The sequence below is a fragment of the Babjeviella inositovora genome (assembly GCF_001661335.1).
Source record: "Babjeviella inositovora NRRL Y-12698 unplaced genomic scaffold BABINscaffold_11, whole genome shotgun sequence".
Taxonomy (NCBI): Eukaryota; Fungi; Ascomycota; class Pichiomycetes; order Serinales; genus Babjeviella; species Babjeviella inositovora.
Window position 1 is genome coordinate 440162 of NW_017566848.1, and position 23089 is coordinate 463250.

General features: G+C 47.7%; 7 protein-coding genes across 7 annotated transcripts; 4 read left to right on the plus strand and 3 right to left on the minus strand.

Moving 5' to 3' along the window:
* Positions 1-184: 184 nt before the first annotated feature.
* On the plus strand, positions 185-1804 carry BABINDRAFT_162968 (TATA-binding protein-associated factor TAF7). Its single transcript, XM_019129645.1, has one exon. It carries the CDS (start codon positions 201-203, stop codon positions 1548-1550), a length of 1350 nt encoding a protein of 449 aa, XP_018983657.1. The 5' UTR covers positions 185-200; the 3' UTR covers positions 1551-1804.
* Positions 1805-1833: 29 nt separating this feature from the next.
* BABINDRAFT_9534 (uncharacterized protein) lies at positions 1834-11783 on the minus strand (the record flags this gene model as incomplete). Its single annotated transcript, XM_019132981.1, has 7 exons — positions 1834-6339; positions 6807-6912; positions 8833-10137; positions 10700-11374; positions 11410-11625; positions 11672-11718; positions 11766-11783. The coding sequence occupies 7 exons, from the start codon at positions 11781-11783 to the stop codon at positions 1834-1836; spliced, it is 6873 nt and encodes a 2290-aa protein (XP_018983658.1).
* A 1075-nt stretch (positions 11784-12858) lies between these two features.
* Positions 12859-13619, minus strand: RPS10 (40S ribosomal protein eS10; the record flags this gene model as incomplete). Its single annotated transcript, XM_019132190.1, has 2 exons — positions 12859-13274; positions 13568-13619. The coding sequence occupies 2 exons, from the start codon at positions 13617-13619 to the stop codon at positions 12955-12957; spliced, it is 372 nt and encodes a 123-aa protein (XP_018983659.1). The 3' UTR covers positions 12859-12954.
* Positions 13620-14133: 514 nt separating this feature from the next.
* On the plus strand, positions 14134-15090 carry BABINDRAFT_9536 (uncharacterized protein; the record flags this gene model as incomplete). The annotated part of the gene is made up of 1 exon (XM_019132982.1): positions 14134-15090. The coding sequence occupies one exon, from the start codon at positions 14134-14136 to the stop codon at positions 15088-15090; it is 957 nt and encodes a 318-aa protein (XP_018983660.1).
* Positions 15091-15379: 289 nt separating this feature from the next.
* BABINDRAFT_90105 (uncharacterized protein) lies at positions 15380-16681 on the minus strand. Its single transcript, XM_019132899.1, has one exon. It carries the CDS (start codon positions 16499-16501, stop codon positions 15668-15670), a length of 834 nt encoding a protein of 277 aa, XP_018983661.1. The 5' UTR covers positions 16502-16681; the 3' UTR covers positions 15380-15667.
* Positions 16682-17893: 1212 nt separating this feature from the next.
* Positions 17894-18862, plus strand: BABINDRAFT_20290 (RNA polymerase specificity factor; the record flags this gene model as incomplete). Its single annotated transcript, XM_019131243.1, has 1 exon — positions 17894-18862. A coding segment is annotated over one exon (969 nt), but the record flags the coding sequence as incomplete, so codon positions are not given.
* A 1408-nt stretch (positions 18863-20270) lies between these two features.
* AGP3 (Agp3p) lies at positions 20271-21902 on the plus strand (the record flags this gene model as incomplete). The annotated part of the gene is made up of 1 exon (XM_019132461.1): positions 20271-21902. The coding sequence occupies one exon, from the start codon at positions 20271-20273 to the stop codon at positions 21894-21896; it is 1626 nt and encodes a 541-aa protein (XP_018983663.1). The 3' UTR covers positions 21897-21902.
* Positions 21903-23089: the final 1187 nt, after the last annotated feature.

Below are 23089 nucleotides of genomic sequence, written 5' to 3' on the forward strand. Positions count from 1 at the left end.
TAAACTATTTAATAATACGCAGAGCCCGTTTATTCCGCCACGAGAACAATATGGCATCTTCTCATGCCATACTCCGAATCGTATGGACGTGTAGGTACCGTCTCTTCGAGGCTCATCCACGTGATATTTCTTCCATGAATCGTATTTACATCTGGTTTTGCTTTTACTCTTACAAACACTTTACTCGCCACTCAATTATCATGGCGCTTAAGTTGAAACTCAAGCCAGTCAAACAGGAGCCCAATGATGACCTGACAAAGTCCGATATTCCCAAGGTGAAGCTCAAACTCACACCGTCACTCACGCTACGCGCGCCCTCTGCTGATGCAGTTAAAAAGCCCAAGGTAGGTGGATTGCCACAGATCCGGCTCAAGCCACCTAGCGGTTTAGTCCCCAAGAAGATCATTCCGCGGATTAGAGTCAAGCCGACGCGAATTCCCGGCGATGGCTACGATTCAGAGGCACCAGACCGTGAAGACGACCCGTTGATAGAGGATGGGATAGTAGTGCGAATGTTGCCTGGGGTTGCTAAAGGTGACTTGGACTTTTTGCAGAACTGCATTGAGACTGGTGATATGAGTGGTGTTTCAATCAAGTGGGTCGACCAGCGAAGGGCCGTGTTGCTGCTCAACAACCGCACGTTGTACGGGGGAAAGCTCCTTGATCTCCCGACGATACTCGAAGCACACAAAACCATCGACAAGAAAAACATCTTCAAGACGATAGATATATGCCAGATATTGCTTATAACCAACAAATTGGCGCTGGAGAGCGATATCCACAATCCCGATCTCTTATTCAACGCGTACAAAAATGACATCTACGTGGACGGAGTGACGTTTCCGATGAAGCAGGCGCGTAAGCGCTTCCGCAAACGGATGAGCAATAAGGATATTGAGTCGGTGGAGGACCGTGTGGATGAGCTCTTGAAGTTAGATGAAGAGTCCATGGAGTCCGCGTGGGAGTTGGTTGATGTCAACCAGACGCCGTCGATCTCCACCGCTGCGACTCCGTACGCGCCCAACGAGTCTGAGGACGACTATGACGAGGAAGAAAAAGATGAGGATGTGGACATGGACATTGAAGCGGAGCTTGCCAGGGCGTTGGATGAAGACGAAAGCGTCATCCAGGAAGAGGAAGTCGCGGACGATGACGATGATGACGATGATGATGATGATGATGACGATGATGATGACGAAGATGAAGATGACGAGGATGATGATGACGAGGAGCTCGGGCCGGAAGCGGCGGCACTCAAAAAGGAACGCGTCAAGCTTAAACAGGAAATCAAGGATATCGAACAAGCGTTAGATCGCAAGAAGCAGCAGGTGCGCAAGTCGCATGGCTTGAACCACGCAAGTCTCGAGTTGAACAACGTCCAGGCGTCGTTGGAAGCCAAGCGGAAGCAATTGCAGGCTGTGGAGGAGCAGGAACAGAACTTGGGGGCACCTGCAGTGAGGGAGGTGGTTGAGGAAGATAAGAATGACGAGGTGGACGACGAGGAGAATGCCGAGGAGAACGAAGAAGATGACTTTGATGACCTTTTTTAACTAGTGTGTGGCACGTGCACCAAAAGAATCGGTGTATTAGAAGTCAGTCTGGTGGCGTTTAGCGTTTTGTTTAAGCTACGCGGAAAGCGGGTACGTAGCATGGATCCATTAAGTACGCCCGATCCACCAGTGTTGGAAAGTCCAAGCCAAAGATATAGCCCATCAATTTACACATCACAGCGGTATAGCTTGCATTGTAATTAGAGGCGATACTCAAAACACTCTCATCCGCGTATACCGTTTTCCATTTTAAATAATAATACATCAAATTAAATTAGATTAACTAGGCAAACACATTGGTTGCATCAGAAAATGGATCTTTCGGGGTATCCATCAGGCTCATTGATATCGGAGTCTCCATTGGCATTGAAAGATCCTCTGGCGCCATTGACTCTGCAGGAGCCAACGGAACCACCAATGACTTCAAGTCACACATTACATCAAACTCGGTAAAATCAGCCTCCATCCCGGTTATCTCTTTATACTTTCTCACCGCCATGGCCTCGAGCTCCAGCGCATCCTCATATATCATCGAGCCCTCCTGGTTATAGATCCGTGCGTTGCTGCACATAAGATGAAGGTCTTCGACCAATTCCGAGAGTTTCAGGTACGTTAGCGTGTCAATCCGCTTCTGTATGACATCCAACGCAATTGGTGTCTTAATCAACACGTAGTAATCGGGATAGAGGCGTTTAGAGGGTTTCACTAGGAACGCGTCGCTGAGACGGCGCCCATCATCGGACGTTTCGATTACCGCCGAGAGGAGCGCGTCGGACTGGCGCTGAAGTACATCACGGTCCTCAGGAAGAAGAAGGTCAATTGACGGTGTCAGGCGGGTGAATCCGCCCCTGCCCCGTCCCCTGCCCCGTCCTCTGCCCCGTCCTCTGCCTCTGCCCCTCCCTCTGCCTCTGCCCCTTCCACGGGAAACATCGTACTCGGGCGCCACATCGTCCGTCACCTCAGGCTTTAGCTCGACCCTGCGTCTCTTTGGCGCCTCATACGAATCGTCAGACTGCATATCCTCATCTGGCGAGGCTCTTCTTCTGCGCCGCGACACCTCATCGCTGGAATCGTCCGACTCATCCACACGGGCATTGATCTCCTTCAACCACTGCTCCTCACTCACGTTATCGTCGTAATGAGTCGCCTTCCTTTCCCTCGCGCCGCGTCCAAAACCTTCGTCATCGTCCTCCCTCAGCTTAAACACCGGCTCGTGATGATACACCTCAGGAAGTTCAGTTTCCGAGTACAACCGCGGAAGCCCTGCCAGGGTGACCCTGTAACGCTCCTCATCTAGCTTCAGGAAAACTTCCAACTCGGCCTCACTTCTCGCGAGAATTCGGTTGAGCTCGGCATCAGACAACTCCTCGTCTTCATCATTGGCCTCCTTGTTCTCCTCGGATTCGATCAACGCGCGTAACAATGCCTCCTGCTCCTCCGCCGTCGACTTGTTATCGAATTTACCGGCCTGGATGACCTTCCCGTCAATGTCCAACTTCTGGTGAGCCCGTTCCAAAATCATTTCTTCCACCGAATCCTCGGTGATGAGTCTCAAGATTCTCACCTCGTTCTTCTGGCCGATTCTGTGGGCACGGTCCTGCGCCTGTAAATCCTGGTGCGGGTTCCAGTCGGAGTCGAAGATGATGACAGTGTCCGCGGTCTGGAGATTGAGGCCCAATCCACCGGCTCTGGTCGACAACATGAAGATGAAGTAGTCCGACTGAGGGGCATTGAACACCTTCAAAAGGTTTGTTCTGTCGTCAGCCTTAGTTGACCCGTCTAGTCTCATGTACTTCATGTCCTTAAGACGAAGAAAGTCTTCCATAATGTCCATGATGTGGGTCATCTGGAAGAAAATTAAAACCCTGTGCCCCGTCGCCTGGAACTTTGGGAGAATCTTCTCAAGGAGCTCAAACTTCCCAGACACTCGCCAGATGTTGTTGTTGGTCTCCTGGGTCGGGTTGACCATGTTTTCAATCGCTTCAAACACAAACGGATGGTTACAGATCTTGCGCAACTGCATGATCTGATTGTTGAGCCCCTTGACCCCCACGGGTTTCTTTGAGTCATCACCCACAAAGAGCTGGTTGTAACGAAGCATCTGCTGGTACATTCTTGCCTGGAGTGCCGACATCTTACACTTCATCACCTTCTCGATCTTATCCGGGAGATCCTTCTCCACGTCCTTCTTAAGTCGTCTGAGAAGGAACGGTCTAAGCACCTTGTGGAGACGGCGAATCACCAAAAGTGTTTCCTCCTCCGACAACGCCATCTTGTCTTGGCTTCCTGTGTTTGCAAACGGCGTATTGAACCACTCATCGAAGGATTTCACAGAGTTGAAGATCTTGGGGAGCACAAAGTTGAGCAACGCCCAGAGCTCCGGGAGGTCGTTTTGGAGCGGGGTACCCGTGAGAATCAACCGGTAATCGGTGTGATAATACGTCGTGAGGGTGCGTGACAACTTTGATTGCGAATTCTTCATTCTATGCCCCTCATCAATGATCATATGAACCCACTTGATTCTAGCAAGCAACGGACGATCCTTGATGATGTACTCAAACGTCGTAAGAAGCACCTGGAAGTTGCCTGCGCGAATGTCCCCCTGCATTGCTTTTCTCTGCACTGGAACACCCTTATAGGTAATCTTCTTTACGCCCGGCGCCCACTTTTCAAACTCAAGATTCCAGTTGGTGAGTGTAGATAACGGCACAACCACCAAAAATGGCCCCCTGATTTTCTTGATCTCCACAAGATAGGTAATAAGCGAGATCGTTTGGATCGTCTTCCCGAGCCCCATCTCATCCGCCAAGATCCCGTTCAAGTGGTTGTTGAAAAGCGATACCATCCATTGAAGACCCTTGAGCTGGTACTCTTTAAGAGTCCCCCCTACGAGCATCGATGGCTGCCGCGTGACCGTCTCCTGAACTTTGTGCGCGACCAGGTAGTAGTCCACATTTTCATCGTCCTCTTCTATTGGTGCAACCGCGTGCCCAGAGGCCACAAGAAGCTCGTGGGTGCTACGTTGCTGTGATTTGACTGCGGCCGCGAGAGAACCAAGGAACGTGTTGGTCTGCTTGAGAAGATGGGTGATACGCGTGTCTTTGGTCTGGTCAAGGAGCTTGATATAGGCTTCTTCGTCATTCATTTTAAGTGCTTGGAGACGCTGTTTGGCGTTGCGCTCAACGCGTTTCTGTTCCTCGCGTTCTGTAGCGGAGTGGAAGGCTGTAAGGTGCTTACCAAGGCGTGCCGCGCGCGCAAGGCGCGTCCCGCGCGTCGTCGCAAACACTTGCAGGTTGTGCGTAAGCGCGGCCACCTTCTCACGCGCACGCGTGCGTGCGACATGCGCCTGCCGCGACTGCGCCTGGAGGTAGAGGTTGTGTGTGAGAAGCGCATCATTCGCCGTCACCGCGCGCATGCGCGCGAGGAAGTTTGGATGGACGTTGGTGAGGAGCAGCGCATGGTAATAGGTGTAGGAAAGAATGTGACCACGGAGAGCCTTTTGGAATGGGAGAAGACGAAGCGAAGCGAGGTCGGCGTTGAGCGCGTCAAGATGCGCACGGCGACTCGCAGACACATCCGCGTCCACCGGCTTACTCGCATCATCTCCATAGAGCTCTTCGATCTTGCCAGCCTCAGTTGAGGCAGAGGCCGAGATCGATTCAATAGCCCTTTGAATTTCCATCTGCACAACTAACTCCCTGGTTTGTGCCATCACGCCTACGTCCAAGCCCGTCATGGTGGTACCCGGCTGTACAACACGCACGCGCGCGGCCGTCGCGTACGGCACGTCACCAGACACAGGTACAGTAAACGCCTCAACCGGCGCATATGGGTCGCTCACCAGCACAATCTGCGGGTGCTTGAACTTTAGCGCCGTTTGCTTGTAAATCGGGTCGTGCGCTGCATCCAAGATGCGCTGCTGAAGCTTCGCGAGGCTCATCGGTGGGAGGCCTTTCGGCACGATCAGCGGCGGCCGTGGCGCCGCGTCAGCCACTGGCGTTGCAGCTGCGCTAAGACTCTTTTTCGCTGGTTTTGGCTTCGGCTTTGGTTTCGGCGCCTTCTTGCGCGCACGCGCCTTGTCTAACTGTGGCGAGTGAGCCTCCAAGTTTGCATTCACGTTGGCATTCATATTCACATTTGTATTAGCAATTGTGTTTGCATTCAAATTCACGTTCGCAGTAACATTCGCATTGGTATTTGTATAGGACTCCTCGGGTACGTAGCTCGTGAAGTGGTCCGCAGCTAAAATCTGCTTGAGCTCCGGCGGAATCGGCTGGTTCTTCGCCAAGAGCTTGAATGCGCTCACCTGCGCCTTGATCAACGCCGACTGACTTGGCGAGATGATTGGGTTTGCGGGTGGAGGAGCGCGGAACGGTGCCATCCCGTTCGCAGTTGCGGGCGCGGGCGCATTCATGTTTGGATTCGCATTCGGCATAGGTTGCATTCCGCTCTGTAAGCCATTTTGCAAGCCATTTTGTTGTTGTTGTTGTTGTTGTTGTTGTTGTTGTTGTTGTTGTTGTTGTTGTTGTTGTTGTTGCTGTTGTTGCTGTTGTTGTTGTTGTTGTTGTTGCTGTTGTTGTTGTTGTTGCTGCTGCTGTTGTTGCTGTTGCTGTTGCTGCTGTTGTTGCTGTTGCTGTTGCTGCTGTTGCTGCTGCTGTTGCATTCCATTTTGTTGCTGCTGAGCCGCTTGTCCCGCCTTAGAGGCGTAGGAGAGGAACCGGGAGAGCTGAACAAACTCCTGGTTCGCGGGGGCCTTTTCACCTAACTGAGCTTTGAGCGTTTGCCAGCGCTAGAGATGTTAGTAAAGATCAAAAAAAGGGGGATTGAGACAACATATGGCAGTTCGCATATGCGTGTTGTGGTATTCGCATGTGTGTTGCTGAAGACCAGACACCATAACTGAGATTGACGGGAAAATAGGCCTTGGCATATGGGTTTATGTATTGGACCGCAAGGAGTATTATGGGATATTTCAATCCCATAGTGAAATATATTGGGACAACCATGGTATGCATTTGGACACCGCATTAAGCAAACGTCTTAGCAAACGCCACAGACACCATAGATATCTAAATATCAAAGCATATACCCAAAATATCAAGGCATATCCCTCAGTTATCATAGTAGTGTAATCGCTGTATACTAATATCATCCATATCACAGCGTACACCATCAAAATTCTACCCATACCATTTCATCAATCCACCACTGCCTTGCCAAGGCATTGCTGTCACATATCCACTGTTTCATACATACCTCAAAAGCCTTGCGGATCTCCTCGCGCGGAGGAAGTCTGCCAGAAAGTTCCATGACCATATACTGAGACTGAGACGCGAGTGTAACTGCGAATATCTGCGGACGACTGGTCGTGAGAGAGAGCTGTGAGTGAGAGCGGCGAGAGAGACAATAGAGAGAGTCAGATACCACCACGCAAATGTTGTGCTCGTGTTGTTATATTTGGCGTATCTTGCCGGAAACGCGTGGAGTTCCCTTTTTTTCTTGCGGGCGGCCGAGGTTTTTGGAGATTTCGCGGCATCGTGGGCAGGACACGACGCTTCCACGTGACGCGTCCGGGTCTACAACACTGCCATGGGCAAAGACGAAACGTACGCAGAGTAATACGATTATAACTCGGGGACTGGAGATTAAATAGAATAAGCCGGGCTGAATGGAAGTATGTACGTAGGCTTTAAGCGTACGTGTGCATACGTTCGGCTTCTGCGGCAAGCTACGGCCTCATAGGCTGGTCACGTTCCACACGTCGCGACGATAGCTATGCATTTGGGGCTGCATTGGAGACTGCATAGCTAGTGTTTTAGCTTCGAGGGTAAGGTAGAGCCCATGTGTATGATTATCGGTGAGATGGCTAAACGTTGGTTGGCGATGATGCATGACGTGCTAATAAGGTTCACCAGTTCCAATCGATCCATGTCGGCGAGGTTCCAAGCTTGGGCACCATGTCTAGGAGGGGCGTCATGTTTGGGGTCTACTAGATCTGGCAGCTTATGATCTCGTTGCGCAGTGATAAATACGGTCTGTAACCATCTACAGTTGACCAATAGTAAAGCTTATTAGTATTCCAGGTATTTCCTATTACTATTCCCACGACCAAGGTGCATTGTCTAAATCAGATATAGTCAAAAGTTGAATTCATCGAGCTGAAGAGCTCTAACATTAGAGATGCCAGAAAAAACATATAATATTGGTGAATCATCATACAAGACAGACAACCGTGTCGTAGGTAACAAGAATCAGAAAATATCTGCAATAGGAACGCCTGTTCCTAAAGCCCACATTTTGGACTAGAACCCCGATCAAAACGCTTCCAACTGGTACAGACACTGAAGAATTTCAGACACTGGGCCAGCTGAAAGTCCTTTGATATCGAGAGAGAAGAGAGGGATGAAGAGGGCAGCAGAGGTGGTATTTATACTGGATCCTCCAGTTTGCAGAACGGTGGAAAAATTCAACATTTAAGTAGGGTAACAGTAAAAGATTTTCGTATGCAATAAGTTTTGGATAAGGGCTTCAGTCGCATAATGCAGATGCTGCATGAGATCGCATCCCTTGGCACACTGTCATTATGGTGATCAGATAGAAGGCCATCATGGAAATTAAGCATGGGTCTGGGGGTGAAATTGTATGGCGAATACGTAATTAGCTAGTGTATCAGCAACTGTACAATGGCTATGGCTAACGCTGCACTTAAAACTGAAGGGCTGCAAGTGGAAGTGCAAACACTGTTGGGGACCCCGATACTCATGTGTTATCACCGAACTCCTCCGTTAACTTCGTACCGCATCTACACGACAAAGGACCGCTAACTTAAGCTCCTAACTGACAAGGATGTATTGAAAACGGTACAGCCTCCTCTGCGGTGTTGCATATAGCTACCTCCCATTTTCAGTATATGGAGCTTCTCTATGTCTCTTCTTATCACAAATGGATAGCTACTAACATTTCCATCCACCTATTTAATAAGCATATTGATATTTCGCCCCTATGAATAACATGTGCTTTTAATCTAATTCAACTAAGGAAAATATAGGTTATGTCGTCGTGTATGCATAGTGACATATCTGGGGGTTCTCATGTATCAGGAAAATCCTTCTAATTCGGAATTTAAGCGCTAAACAAAGTAAGATAATAGCCTACGCGCACTTTTTGGAGAAAAAACGTCAGGATCACAGCCCTGTTCCAGAAACATTCCTAGACTACGCTTTCAACTGCACTCTCGATGGCCGACGCAGGAGCGAGAGTTTCAGACACATCCCTCACAGACCCCTTCTTGGGTACACTCTCTTCGTTGTCTTCCAACCGCCTGATTTCCTCGGTCAATTGCAAAACACGGTTGTGGGTGGTTTCGATATCAGCGTTGAAATTCTTCTGGCGCTCAAACAACGCGGATTTCCATTCCTTGAACTTGTATTCCTGGCCATTCACGATATCTGAGAACCTTTTGCGCATCTGCACTTGCTTTTCGAGGAATATCGGACTCGAATCCATCAATTCCTTCTCAAGTTGATCTAACTTGAAGTTAGTAAGAGCTTTCAAACACTCAATGCCTCCGAGAGGGAGCTGGCTTTCTCTGCTGGTGGCTGACAAGCCGTCATTCCCCTTAGTTTCGGCAACGGGGGTATCATCCTTCTCATTCTTTTTGGAAGCACACTTCAAGCGAAATTTCAACAAGTGGCGGCGATAGTGCTCGTAGAACTTTTCGGTAGAGAGAATCAAGTCTAGCATGTGGTTGCCCATCAAAATCTTACGAAGCTCCACAAAGTCGCAATGGTTTGGGTTTTCCACCTCCGCAACTCCCCAGCCATACTTGCGCCCCCTGACCATTACTCCATCCTCCCGTGCCACAATAGACTCTGCTCCGATGACGGAAAAGGGCATTAAGCTCTGAACCTGTGGCAGAAGCTCCCCATTCGCTAGCAAGTCACAGAGGGTGATCCCCTGCGCCTTGAGGGTCGCTCTGACGGCAGATTTGAACAGACTCATCTCCTCCTTTGAAAAAGCGTCGCTCTTTGCGAGGACGGGGATCAAATTGGCCCGTTTGCCCAACTCTTTCATGGCACATATATCAAGCGGCGAAAGCGCATGGCCGGTGGGCGAGATAAAGTATAGACAGCAGTGGATACGGGAATCAACTTTCTGGCTGCGGTCTGGCTGCTCCTCCTGGAAGAGATACAATCTCAATTGCTCGTCGATGTAGTCCATGATCGGCACCCAGGCATGACTATTGTTTATATAATCACCGAAACCAGGGGTATCTATCACGGTGAAGCTGAGTTTAAATCCCTGTTCCTCTAGCTCTGTTCGGTGGATTCTAATTTTGGTTGTTTTATCGGCCCTAGATGGACCCTCTACTTCGCTTTTTGGTAAAAGCAGGGTGCCAAATAACGTATTAATAAAGGTGGTTTTGCCCAACCCTGAAGCTCCAGCAACAATCATTGTGAACGTTCCGCCCTTTTTGGCTACGATCTCGCGCCTTTGGCGGGGTAACTGGTGAAGCCCTACCTGTTCCGGTGGGTTGTTCAAGTCGGCCTCTTTGATGCGGGCTTCGATCTCCTCCATCGTCCACTTACTGATGGGTTCCGGGGGGTCAAAAGTGCTCTCCGTGCCAGTTACATCTGCCGTTAAGTAATTCAATTCATCAGCGGTAGGAGGGAGGGTTTCTGGTACCGACCCCTCCCACTCTCCTTTGGCATTAACGTTATCAGCACTTGCTGGTTCGGGTGCAGTATCTCCTAGATCCATCAGTGCACTTGGTATAGTGAAAGGCGAAGGTCAGATATATATATTGTAGTCAGGTTCAGAGGTAGAATCTCTTGTCTAAAAAGTCTCTGTAGTTGTACACTTCTCTTGAATTACATCTATTTAGCCATATTTTCAAACTAATTTATTGACTGCCCACATCCCAACCAACAACACCCTTTGTGGCCGTTGTGTTTGTGGCTAGCTCGTTTCCTGCATGCGCACGCATTGCGGCTTCAACATTAAGTCTTATATTATGTTATATAGGCACGGCCAACTTATTCACCATAACCAAGGGCTCTTGTTCAGAGCGAGACTTAAACTTCACCTTAGTCAAACAATGAACATTTTCAGTCTCGTCGATAAAGGCCCGGACTACGATCAAAAGATACTATTTCAAACTCAAAACCTCGACGATAAAGTCTTGGAATTTGATGAGGGCAATTCCCTGGCTCTCTTTGTCGTACTTTCTGAACGTGTCGGTGATCTTTCGCAAATAGAACAAGGACTCAATAAAGGAGTCAAACTTCAAGGCCGGAATACCGCCGTCGGCGATTCCCGAGAACTTTGAAAAGATGAACAAGACCGTGTCGGTGGGCAAGTCATAGCCAATCTTCTTGATGATGCCCTGGTACTCGCCAAACGAGATAGTGAATGAGCGGTCAGTGTCGGCCTCCTGGAACAACTTAGAGTACGAAGAAAGGTAATTCCACAAGCGGTAGAACTCGGAGAATTCCAAAGACCCCGTCCCGTTTGTGTCGAATGACTTCATCATCAACTTGATGGTCGAAATGCGAAACTTGGATCTGTCGAAATTAACCAATGCGTTCGACAATTCGTCCTCGTTCAACCGGCCGTTACGGTGGATATCGTATCTTGCAAACATTTCTTTCAACTGCGCCTCCACGTTGGACAGCGGCTTCAGGCTCTGTAACAGGCTCTGTGACGTATTGGTCCTATTCGTGGGCTGGTGCGACGGCGAGTGGTAGCCCACAGGGGCACTACTGTTGCTGGCAATCCGTGACTGTTCTCTCGGGACGTTTACTGGAGCAGTTTGGTAGTTTGGTCTGGAGTTGTGTGCCGGTGGCTGGTTAGAGGGTACCCGGTAGTCATAGGCTTGCTGTGGCGCTTGGCGAGGCGCCTGGTGCTGTGGAGGAGCCAGATACTGCTGTGGTGCCTGGTTTGAGTACGGTTGCGGTTGGTTTGAATACGGCTGTGATTGATACTGAGGTTGATGTGGAGGTTGGTGTTGAAGTTGGTGTTGAGGTGGTGGTTGGTGTGATTGGTGTTGAGGTTGGTGGTTATTTGGTTGTTGATACTGGTTATTCCATTGAGAAGAGCCCGATGAAACCTTGGGAGGCGACTTCCGTCTCGACGAGTTGCTGAACGCCTCCTGGGGCGTAGGATAAGCCTGGCGTGTTAGTAAGTCTCAGGGGCGTCAAAAAAAATAGCACTTACTGGTAGTCTGTCGGCCATATCTGACTATTGTTCGAGTATATCGTAGAAAACGAGTATAACGGTGTTCTTGAAGCCAAATTTAGTTGACAGTGGAAGAAGTGTTTTGTTTAGATCTAGACCCGCTTTGTTGAACTGAACCAGACGCGCGCTAACTTAGCCAAGCAAATTCCCTGTTGGGTACACTACCACACGGGTGAAGTGGGAATGCAAAATAGAGCTATAAACTAAAGGAGGCGGGAAGTTAAAGAAAGATGGCGGTTCTGTGGTGATATTTATTACGTATTAGAAACAGCAGAATAAGTTTATTTGGAAGCAGGAAACATTCGTCGATAGTCTAAACAGAGAAGCTGGCTTAATGGAGAAGTGAAAGGTTTATGGGAAATGGTTGGTAATTGGCGTAATTATTTGTGTTTAGAATAGACAAGAAAAGCACTGGAAATAAAATGCTTGAATAGAAAGTGCAAATATCAATGCTACGTCAAATTATAAAAATACGCGGTATGAAAGTATACCTATGACAATTTGACACACTCACATATGAATTAAAAAGGTATCCGTTGACGTCAGTTGTAATGAGCTCAAATTAAGAATATAAAAAAAATTCGGTACAGAAACCCAGAGCTATACAGTATTAATTAACAGATATTGTAATCATTAATTTTAGCTCCCCAATAGTGAGATCGAACTGAATCGGTGTAAGGAAAGTCGGTGGGCGAATATGTAAATACATTTTACGATAGCTTTAGAACTCAAGCCTCCAGGTATTAACTATATGCTCCCAAAGACTTTGCCGCAAACAAGTTCCATCCGGAAAGTCACGGCCCGTTCTACCCGTCTCGCACACCTATTGTTTAATTCCATATTATTCATATAATGAGCTCCATTGTAATAATTGTGGCGCAGGTTCAGAACACTGTTATAGCATGCTGACGGGATAATACTTGGTACCACCTGATGACTTGTCTGTTCCACGGTAAGCCCCACTGTCTTTGATAATACAAAATAATAAACTAGGTTCTGATCAGTGCTCGCGGTTTTGATCAACAGGCCATACCGAAAATTCGACTGGACTGCACAGCACTACATAGTATTGAGTATTTTAAATATCTTTAGTGTTGGATAGAAAAAGGAGTAATTATAACAATATTATAAACATAAGAGAATAAACAGCATGCTAAATTGAAATAATTTAGTCACGTGGAGCTCTTCTTCTGTAACCCTCACCCTGTGGAGCACCGGCTCTTCTTGGACCACGGTTCTGTTGTCTTTCTGGAGCAGCCTTTTGCAATCTGGTAACTGGCAAGATACCTTCTGGGATGTTCAAGTCCTCTCTCAAGTGCTCAATACCTTCGTCGGTCAAGGTGTAGTAGTAGTATTGCCACGAGAACTGAGTCTTGACGAAACCCTTGGAAGTCAAAGATTGCAAAGCCTTGATGACAAACAAGTTTCTAGTGTCAATTTCTTCGTGCTTTGGCTGGTTGAAGTCCTTCTTGGCAACAACGACACCTTCTGTAAAACGTGTTAGTACTATTCAATGAACGGTTCCGGTGAAAAAATCAAGGGCTGATCGGAAAATTTGATGGCTGTAGCAGATTGACGACCGGAGGTGAGTGTCAGTTTTTGGATTGGTAAGGTTGAAAAAACTCCAACGCTTATCGTCTGTACGTAACTGATGGTTTCGTGGTTCGGACATCTTCAACGGAGTTGTGTAAATTGGTCTTAGACTCATTCCCAGAACGAGTTCCTGGCTTCTCTGTCCGGTCCTCAAATTTTTCACTCTGGGCTTTGGGACTGGTACATACCTTGGAAGAGGTATTGGTGGATCTTCTTACGGTCTTCCTTTGGAATAAGCATGATGGTTAAAGAATCTTTGATTACTAGAGAAACCTCATTATAGGGTGTTTTTAGCGACGTTTTTAACTTTTACTTATTTTGAATAACCAAACCGCTTCCCACCGCGGTCTGCCTACCGGAACCTAGTTAGCACCGCCATAGTAACAGCTCCACTCTGCCGCTAACAGTTTCGGGCTTCCTGTGACCTGCACCGAACCCTCTCACCTGGAGTTTGGCAGTAGGGGGAATCTGTCTGAGGGGAAGAGAATGGCGGAAGGTCTGAGAGGGGCAGACGATTCGTTGGGAAGCACTAGTGAGAAAATTTTTCTTGGGAAAAACTAAAAAACGCAGACTCCCTTTGTGACTGCGATTGCTGCACCTATCTCTGCCCTAGCGTATAGCACGTGATATATATTGGATCTCCCACGACCCGGATATCCGGTATACGGGTGCCACCAAAAACATGTTGTATTGCCCCACATTATATAGATAACCGATATACCCATCGCACCCTGTGAGAACCATACCACACGCCATGCCTATTCAATTAGGCGACACACATCCCCACTTTGATACTGAAGATACTCGTGACAATAATCTACCCGATGACTTGGATGATGCCCCTTGTAACGCGATTATCGAAACGGTCTCCCGGGCCCTTAACTATCCAGTCCGACACATACCCATAATCAATTACATCATTGTGTGCATCTTGACTTTCTTCCTCATAAAGCTATCGATCAAATATACCCGTTTGTATACCAAAAACTCGTTGCTCGCCACCATTGCCACCAATCTCGTGCTCTACGGAATTGCAGACACGCTTGCGCAATCCATCAGCGCGTATATGAAGGCAGCGCGGCAATCCAGGATGGAATCAGCGCTAGGTTTGACTGACTACCGAACCCGGGCGCATTCCGATTCGAGTGTAAATTTATACTCAAACAACAGCGGGTATTACACTGATGACGAGGATGACCTTGAAAACTTCATGTCTTACCTTGACACCAATGATGGCGTGACTCTACCCTCGATACCGCTGGCTGTCACCTATCGCGGTGTCTCGACTAGATTCCAGTTCCATCGACTCGCAGGATTTATGTGCTGGGGGTTTATGCTTGCATTCATCCAGGTGTGGTGGTACAGTTTCCTACAGATATACTCCTCGGATCCTACCATAATTGCCATCATCCGAAAGGTCTTGACCGACCAGTTGTGCTTTTCCCCGGTGTCGCTTTTTTGCTTTTTCAATTATACCACTAGAGTTCTTGAGGGCGGTACCTGGGAGGACGCCAAGGCCAAGTTGGAGAAGATCTACTTGCCCACCCTCGTCGCGAGCTGGTCGCTTTGGATCCCGGTTCAGTTCGTCAACTTCCTCTTGGTTCCGCGGAGCATGCAAGTGCCCTTTAGCTCCACTATTGGGGTATTTTGGAACTGCTACTTAAGTTTGAGAAACTCTGCTAGTGCAGAAACCGAGCGAGAGGGTGTATAGATTATGTGCTAAGTTGGACGGTTACTATAAAGGGTTTCTACGTCTTCAGGCTTTAGGGTTCGAGCTTCCTTTGACCTACAGGATTGTTAGAAAAACGGTACATCCGCAGCTAAAACATTTGACTTAATTCTTAGCATTCAATAGACTTTCAGTGTTTAAAAGAAATATCAGCGTTGATGGGATACACTAAAATTTTGTGGAGAGTCATGTGGAGCAGTGAAGGGATAGCAACCATAACCACCCGTTACCTAAACTTGCGGGCAACATCTCAGCGGTCTATAAAATATCACGGTTCATATGGCCGATTAAAGCAGTAATTCAGGGTGAAACCTGGAATCAGATGATAAAATGAACCTAATTGTAACTGAAACCCACGGTGTGGTTTCGGGCAAATCTCGCGACAGAGAGGGGTAGAGGCCAGCGTTCAGTTGGAACGTTGTCAGTGGTAGATACCTCACAGGCAATCAAGCCAAACGTTTGGCGGAGGAAACGATCCAGATCATTGCAACAAATGCAGAGCATCACCACATAGAAAATATCGCATATACTGAGCTAAATTCAGATCTAGAGAATCATTCTATGGGGTCCACAATTTGCCAACGCCGCGTGGAGCATAGGACATGGCGTTAAACTTCTCCTTCTTGACCTTGTCACTCTTCGTACGGTCATCCTCAACCAACGGAGAGATGGAGTAGCCACCCCCAAGCCTGTTCTGTGGCTTCGGCACGTACAGATTCGCCGCGCTCAAACCTTGCGCAGCAAAAATGTCATGCTCCGCCTGGTTGATGCTGAGACAGTCTATGCCAAAGCTCTGGCACCAGATGGAGGTGATGGGGTCCTCGGTGACCAACTTCCAGTTGTTCTGTCTGTCGATGTGCACCTTCTGAATACACGATCTTATCAAGTAGCGCAAGCGGGTGGGCATCTCCGCCTTGTGGTTGGCGGTGTTACGTGGCTTGGGCTGCCCAGCGAGCGAATCGCCCTCGTACTCGATATCGTTTGAATAGTGGGCCAGGTTAACAGCGTGGTTGTTCATGTTGTGACCGATTAAGTTCGAGTCAAACGTGGTCTTCTGATTCGGAAACTCCCGAATGAGCGGCGCATGGACCTTGTACTTCATACACTTGGGCCACTTGGGGCCTGCCTCGTCCGGCCCTTCGATGAACACGCGCAAAGGTACCGTGTCAAAGTCACAGGACGTGGCCTTATCGATGTAGCGGATGCTTTCACGCGCATTGGTAGCAAGCATGGAGATCCCCTTCTTAACGTAGTCGAGCTCGTGTAAAGTGTATGCTGGGATGAACACCACCACGTTGAAGTCGCCGATCCAGCGCTTAATGTTGCCGATGCCGCGCACAAACGCCGACGAGTCAAGGATGAGGAATAGCTGGAGGGGGTCCGCACTAGCCATGTTCTAGGTTGGTATGGCGCTACTCAAAGGGTACAGTATGGAAATTGGCAGTGTTTTTGTATGGCGGCATCAGCAAAACAGGCAAAAAATTGGTGGTGCGTGGACCATGGTAGGGGAACGACCTAAGGTTAATGAGGCTGCTGTGTAACAATGGCAGAAGCTTTCCGTAATAAATGAGCGTTTTTTAAAGACCTGGTGCATCTTAAATGACTAATTATAGGTGTTTCAACCATCCATCTAAACAATCTTAGCATGCCTAGTTTGGTCCTTATTCCATAGAATCTGCTCCCGAGACATAGGGTCCTGTATGTAATAAGCGTAAGGTTTGATGCTAAATGATTAAAAAAAGCATTAATACCCGTAGGGATAAAAGGAAACAAAACGGACAAATTAGTAGAAGTGAGTTTTGATAAGGATGAGTTTCAGTCCATGAATCGAGGCTAAGGAGAGTTTTTTTAGCGGCAAATGATACTTATGGTTTGCCATGTTTAACGATAGACCACTTTATCCTGTTACTGTACGATATATAATCTATGACGTCATCGTAAACAACTCGGGAACTTGTACCAAAAATGAAAGCTACAAAGGTTCAAGCTCCAAATCGCTGCGGCATTGATGATTTTAATATGTCAATGTTCAAAGTTAAATTTGGATTTTGTCAGTTATCAATGGGCTCCTTCTGCTTCCGGGACTCGAGAAAGAAGGTTGGTTCGAAGTACGCATACAATATAGATTACTAACAATAGGGCTGCGGTATGTCAAAAGATGCAAGTTCAACCACCTAGCGCTAGTATGTTTGTTTCGCTATTGATATTACCAGCTTGTGGTCTGTTGAGGTACCGGTTCCACCATCTCAGTTCCTTTAAAGTCATGTTAAATCAATGCTGTACCATTGATTCGTTCAGCGTAAGCATGTGTCTCGAATTTGAATAATGGATTCCGCAAAAGCAGAAGGTGATAACTGTTTCTTAGTATTGTGAATGAAGTTCACATGATAAGCACCTCTCCCGATCTATAGCTATGCCATAGCTAGTAGATGTAAGTTGACCGTCTAACTGATTTACCAGATACTCCAATTTAGTCACTTCGCACCATTTCATAAATATCAATGCCCAAGGTACACAACATGTTAATAATCAGTACCCTTTATAAATTTGTACTCTTATTTTTTCCTTAAATACACCAATTATGGTGTATTTATTGAAACTTTCCCCCTCTGGAATTACTCTCCGTTTCATGCCAAAGTCCCGTCGCATCTGCATCCTGTATAGCTTCTTCGCATGCGGCTCCATGTATGAAAAAAATTATCATCAGTGGCATCGCATTACCACCCCATCTCACCTCCCACGATCAATGACAAACTTGGCCAAATACGCAGAGATCTTTGGTGGCCTCAAAAATGTGCGTGGCTACCGTAATGTCAACAACCCCTACGTCCTCAATGCGGTTCTCGACAAGCTCAGACTTGAGGACATGTACCCACCCCACACCCTCCAGCTCTTCGACGTCTTCCCCGGTAACGGGATGTTCACCACGATGCTCCACGAGCGGCTCCAACCAAAGCAACACGTTGTGATGGGGAAGGCGCTTGGGTTTAAGGCGCGCTGGAAGGAGATTGGCGAGAAATTCGGCATGAAATGGGATCTCGTGAACAAGGACCCCTACGACTGGGAGAGCTTCACCTCCACGATTGACGATGAAAAGGTCATAGTCCCGGATGTAGCCTCCCGTGACACCATCCATCCAACGTTTTTAATCTCTGGGAACCTTACCAGCACCAAAAAGTCCGAGGCCTTGGTCGTCCAGTGGATGCACTGCGTGGCCAATCGTAACTGGCTCCAGCGCTTCGGCCGCGTGCGGATGCTCTTGTGGGTCAATGAGCTGACGGCGCTTAAGTTACTAGCGCCAGTTGAGACCAACCGCAGAACCCGTGCTTCGATTTACCGTGACCAGTTTACCGAAACTAAGCTTGCCGCAATCTCGTTTCCGCCGGTGAAGTACCCCACGTTGGGCTACTGGTCGGAGGAAGAGTTGCTCGCCTACGATCCGATCGTGATGGATAGGGAGACGGACTTGATCCAGTCAAGCGTGGATCCGCAGAACTTGTGTCTTTTGGATATCCAGCCAAAGAACCATAACCTTGATTTGGACTGCTTTGAGTATGTAACGAAGCAGGTGCCGATCCTCAAGTCGTCTCCGATGGAGGCAGCGTTGGGGAACTTGGGACCAGGTGCATTTGAGTATTTCGATAAGACTATGCCTGCGGAGACGATGGCGAAGCGGCCGATTGACTTGACAAGCGATGAATGGGCGAAGCTTTCTGAGGTGTTTGGGATGTGGCCGTTCAAGCCGACATATTTCTGGTTGGACGGAGAGGCCCAGGATTCATAGAAAAAAATCACTGGCAAAGCCCCTAATGGGGACTTGTGAGGCCGTAAAGCCACTCTGAGGTTTTGGAGCCGTTTTACTATGACATTTCAGGAATCCGTTCTGTGAAGCTGTTCCACGGATCGGATCTTTAAAGCTGTTTCAGGGGTCTGTTCGACATCCTATCGGCCATACATCCAAGAATCTTCGAACTTATCTGCCCCTAGACACACCTCGTTCCATATGGATTTGAACCCTTTTCCCTGAAATCACATACAGCATCTATCTTTTCATGTGAAACTACATCTTCTGTGGAAATATTATCTTTGGAATTTATATCCCACCGCTCCAGTGAAATTTGCATGCCCTTCTTCCATGTTTTACCTAACCACTCAAACCCCTCTCATGAGTTACCTGTCTGCTCTTATTAACGGAAGTCCCAGTTGGGCGTATCTCCTTTGCACCCCGTTTTAACTCTGCAGATTTGTACATAGTTATTTTTACAACGCAGCGGTAATAAAGGGTTCTCTAAACACCAAACGGCCGTAGAATATCCACAGGGACCAGCAAACGCCGTGCGATAACTGTGGAATCATAGTGCCAGGGTCAGTTGCACCGTCTTTGCTGTTCGTAGAAGGCTGGTGCGTGTGATAACTTTTACAATGCTATAAAAAATGGCAATCTTAGTAATAGAACTAAACCTATAAGTTCTCTAGCTCCGGGCTTGCAGCGCTCCCTAAGGTTCAAACCTCGTTCCCCCGATGGCCACTCGTTTACGGGCTAGACGGGTCGTGATTTGTCTATTGCACGTGCTGATAGTTTCAAATCTTGCGCCGTAAACACTAACGGTACGCTGGCTTTTTGGCAGTCGTGCCCGCAATACTACTCCGCCTAGGGGATGTCGATCTATTTGCAACAGTAATAATATTTCCAGTCCCAACTGAGAGCTTCGGATTAAGGCTGGCCATGATTCCAATCTCCCTTCTATATCAACTATGCCCCAATTTGTTCAGCCTCGTCTCTAGCATTATCGACTACGCCGCACAGATCGTCTTCCGGTTCTTTTTTTCGCAATCGCGGTGGTCGATGATGCCATTGCGCATTCCATTCCCAGCTCTCTTTTGAGGTGCGTGCGCAGGATCTTTTTTTGGCTGGGCTGCTGCCATTTTCCATGCAGTCTTTACTCTTAGTAGCTGCATTCGGAATTGCCACAGTTGCCTGCTCGCATGTGCATATGTAGTCCCTCTGACTCAACTAGAGAAAATACTTCACAAGAAATTTAATTCAAGGTTCAATATATATTCTTGCAGGTTCCAGAATCTGACAGTTTAGAACAGTCCGAAATCAAACCCACTACTGTCATCCGCTTACCACATCTTGCGTACCACCTGAACCATACACTATGCTCTTTGAACGAAATCTTGAAAAGAAGGCTGGCTCGTTAGACGAAGCGCTGGACAGCACACACGCGGCCAGTATCGTCCAGCAATCAGCTTTCGACCCAGACAACGGCTTGAAGCGTGGCTTGAAGAACCGCCACGTCTCGCTCATTGCGCTTGCTGGGATCATTGGCCCCGGCATCTTGATTGGGGCCGGTGGGGCGTTACATAGCGGTGGCCCCGCGTCGCTCATCATCGGGTTTGGGGTCGTCGGGATTCTTGCCTTTTCGGTGATGCAATCGTTGGGTGAGTTGAGCACGATGTACCCCTCTGGTGGGGCCTTTTCCACACTCTGTAACAAGTTCGTGGACCCCGCGTTCGGGGCTGCCGTCGGCTGGAACTACGTAATTGTGTGGATCGCCGTATTATCCAATGAATATAACTCTGTTTCGTCCATTATGCAGTATTGGGGCCCTCAGGTGCCCCTCTACGGGTATATTTTGATGTTCTGGGCGTTATTCATGGCGTTTCAGTTCCTTGGGGTGGAAGCCTTCGGTGAATTAGAGTTCTGGTTGGCGTTGTTCAAGATTGTGGGCTTAATCACCTTCTACATCTTCTCCATAATCTACATTTCTGGAGGATTACCCCACCAGAAGGCGTTTGGTTTCGAGTACTGGAACAACCCTGGCGCCTTTGCGGATGGGTTTAAGGGTGTGGTGTCTGTCTTTGTCTTCTGCTCCACCTTCTACTCCGGAACCGAAAGTGTTGCCATTGCTGCTTCCGAAAGCCGTAACCCGTCTGTGGCTGTGCCGTCTGCCATCAGACAAACCTTCTGGAGAATCCTCGTGATCTATATGGGTGTTGCAGTCTTCTACGGTGTTACCGTTCCATGGAACGACGATAACTTGATGGGCTCTTCCAGAACCCTCAAGTCGCCAATCACCATTGCCTTGACCCGTGCCGGTTGGGGGTCCTCCCCCCACTTGGTCAACGCGTTCATCTTGGTGACGTGCATCTCTGCGGTTAACTCTTCGATCTACATCGGCTCGCGCTCCATCATCAACCTTGCGAATGAGGGCCTGGCTCCGAAATTCCTCACCTACGTCAACAAGCGCGGGGTCCCGGTCTGTGCAGTCGTTTTGATGAACTTGTTTGGGCTTTTGTCGCTCATGAACGTTTCCACCGGTGCCGCCAATGCCTACAGCTACATTGTTAATCTCTCTGGTGTGTCTGTGTTTATTGTCTGGGGCTCCATTAACTTTGCTCACCTCCGCTTCAGAAGAGCGTTAAAGTTACAGGGCGTTTCCACGGACATTTTACCGTATAAGGCTGCGTGGTTCCCGTGGTTGTCATACGTGGGGCTCTTTGGGAACGTGTTTTTGGGTTTGATCCAAGGCTGGTCTTACTTCAAGCCATTCGACGCTGGTAACTTTGTGGACGCGTACATCTTGTTGCCAGTATTTGTGATCATTTTCTTCCTTATCAAGTTGATCAATAAGACCAAATGGGTCAATCTCGCGGAGGTTGACTTGGACGAAGGCAGAAGAAAGGACTTGGATGGTGTGGATGCCGAGACCTTGATCGACAGCGAGGGTTTTGACAAGGCGGAAAAGAAGTTCACATGGAAATCTTTGTTTTCCTGGATGTAAGGTGGTAATAAATATGATGTATTGAGCAATGTAAGAGAAAATGCGTGAAGTATTCCCCACTGCCAGCTATTTGGGAGTTCTCGGTTGAGATTTGTCTGTGAAGTTTGAAGTATTAAAGACAAATCTTCACCGGGTGAGGTTACGTGTATATCTAGACGGGAACGGTGAAGTGAAATATCTGTGTTGAGTTCATGGGCATGATACTCCTGAGAAGATTACGTGAAAGTCTGTCGTTCTGGATGTAGAATGCAAAAATATTCGCAGCATATTGAGGTTTAATGATGGGAATAAACTCTAGGACGGATTAAAACTCTCAGTGATAAGTAGCCATATTTCATGGCGAGTAATTTGGATTATGCTTTGCAGGGGTTATAAAATGTATATATGTGCGTGTATAAATAGATCAATTCACATTACAAAAGACGATGCTATACTGGGTGTATGGATCTTGATGGAGGATAAATTCACTCCGAGAGATGATTGAGCTAGGAGGGGAGTGGGTATTCCTATAACGAGAAACGATACTGCGTCTGGATGAAGATACTTTCTAATAAATAATAGAACAGTCTATTTTGTAGGTTTGTATCGGCCAAACCGTTTATTTTCTATAGTACTAAATAAAAGTGAGTAATTATCTGTAGGTAATTACCAAGTAAGTTACTCCTACCTGAAATAAATGCTAATCAGATGGTACCGTTTAATGAATTCTTGATCGACAAGACTATTATACCTGTTCTCACTTTGCTATGTAGGGCCAGGTGGGTATCAATGCAAGTGAAAAGCTAATAAGGATACCCAAATAGGTGGATATCAAGGGTGTGGATGTTCACGATTCTCAACCCGCTATATTGGCCATTCTATTTCTGAGAGTTAAAACCGAAAGCCAAGTCAGATGACCCTTGTTATAGCCATGAATAATCCCTCTACCCTTAATATCCGTCCTCATTACAAACTATGATCCCGCTTCGTGTATTTTGAAGACGGGTATAGAATCTGTTAGAATAATCCTTTTGGGCAAGATTGGTACGGTAAAAAGCACCTATACATGGAGGATAGAAATGAAATCAGTAGATAAAATATCATAAAACGGAAACCAAGAGAAAGAAAGAGAGCATAACTTTTAGAAGAGGAGTCGCTGAAGCCTAAATAGCGTTCGCAAGAGGTCAAGAGTAAAACGAATGTGGCCTGACCAA

What these genes read in the sequence shown, in the direction of transcription:
- BABINDRAFT_162968 (XM_019129645.1), top strand. Translation starts at nt 201, where the DNA reads ATGGCGCTTAAGTTGAAACTCAAGCCAGTCAAACAGGAGCCCAATGAT.
- BABINDRAFT_90105 (XM_019132899.1), bottom strand. Translation starts at nt 16,501, where the DNA reads ATGGCTAGTGCGGACCCCCTCCAGCTATTCCTCATCCTTGACTCGTCG.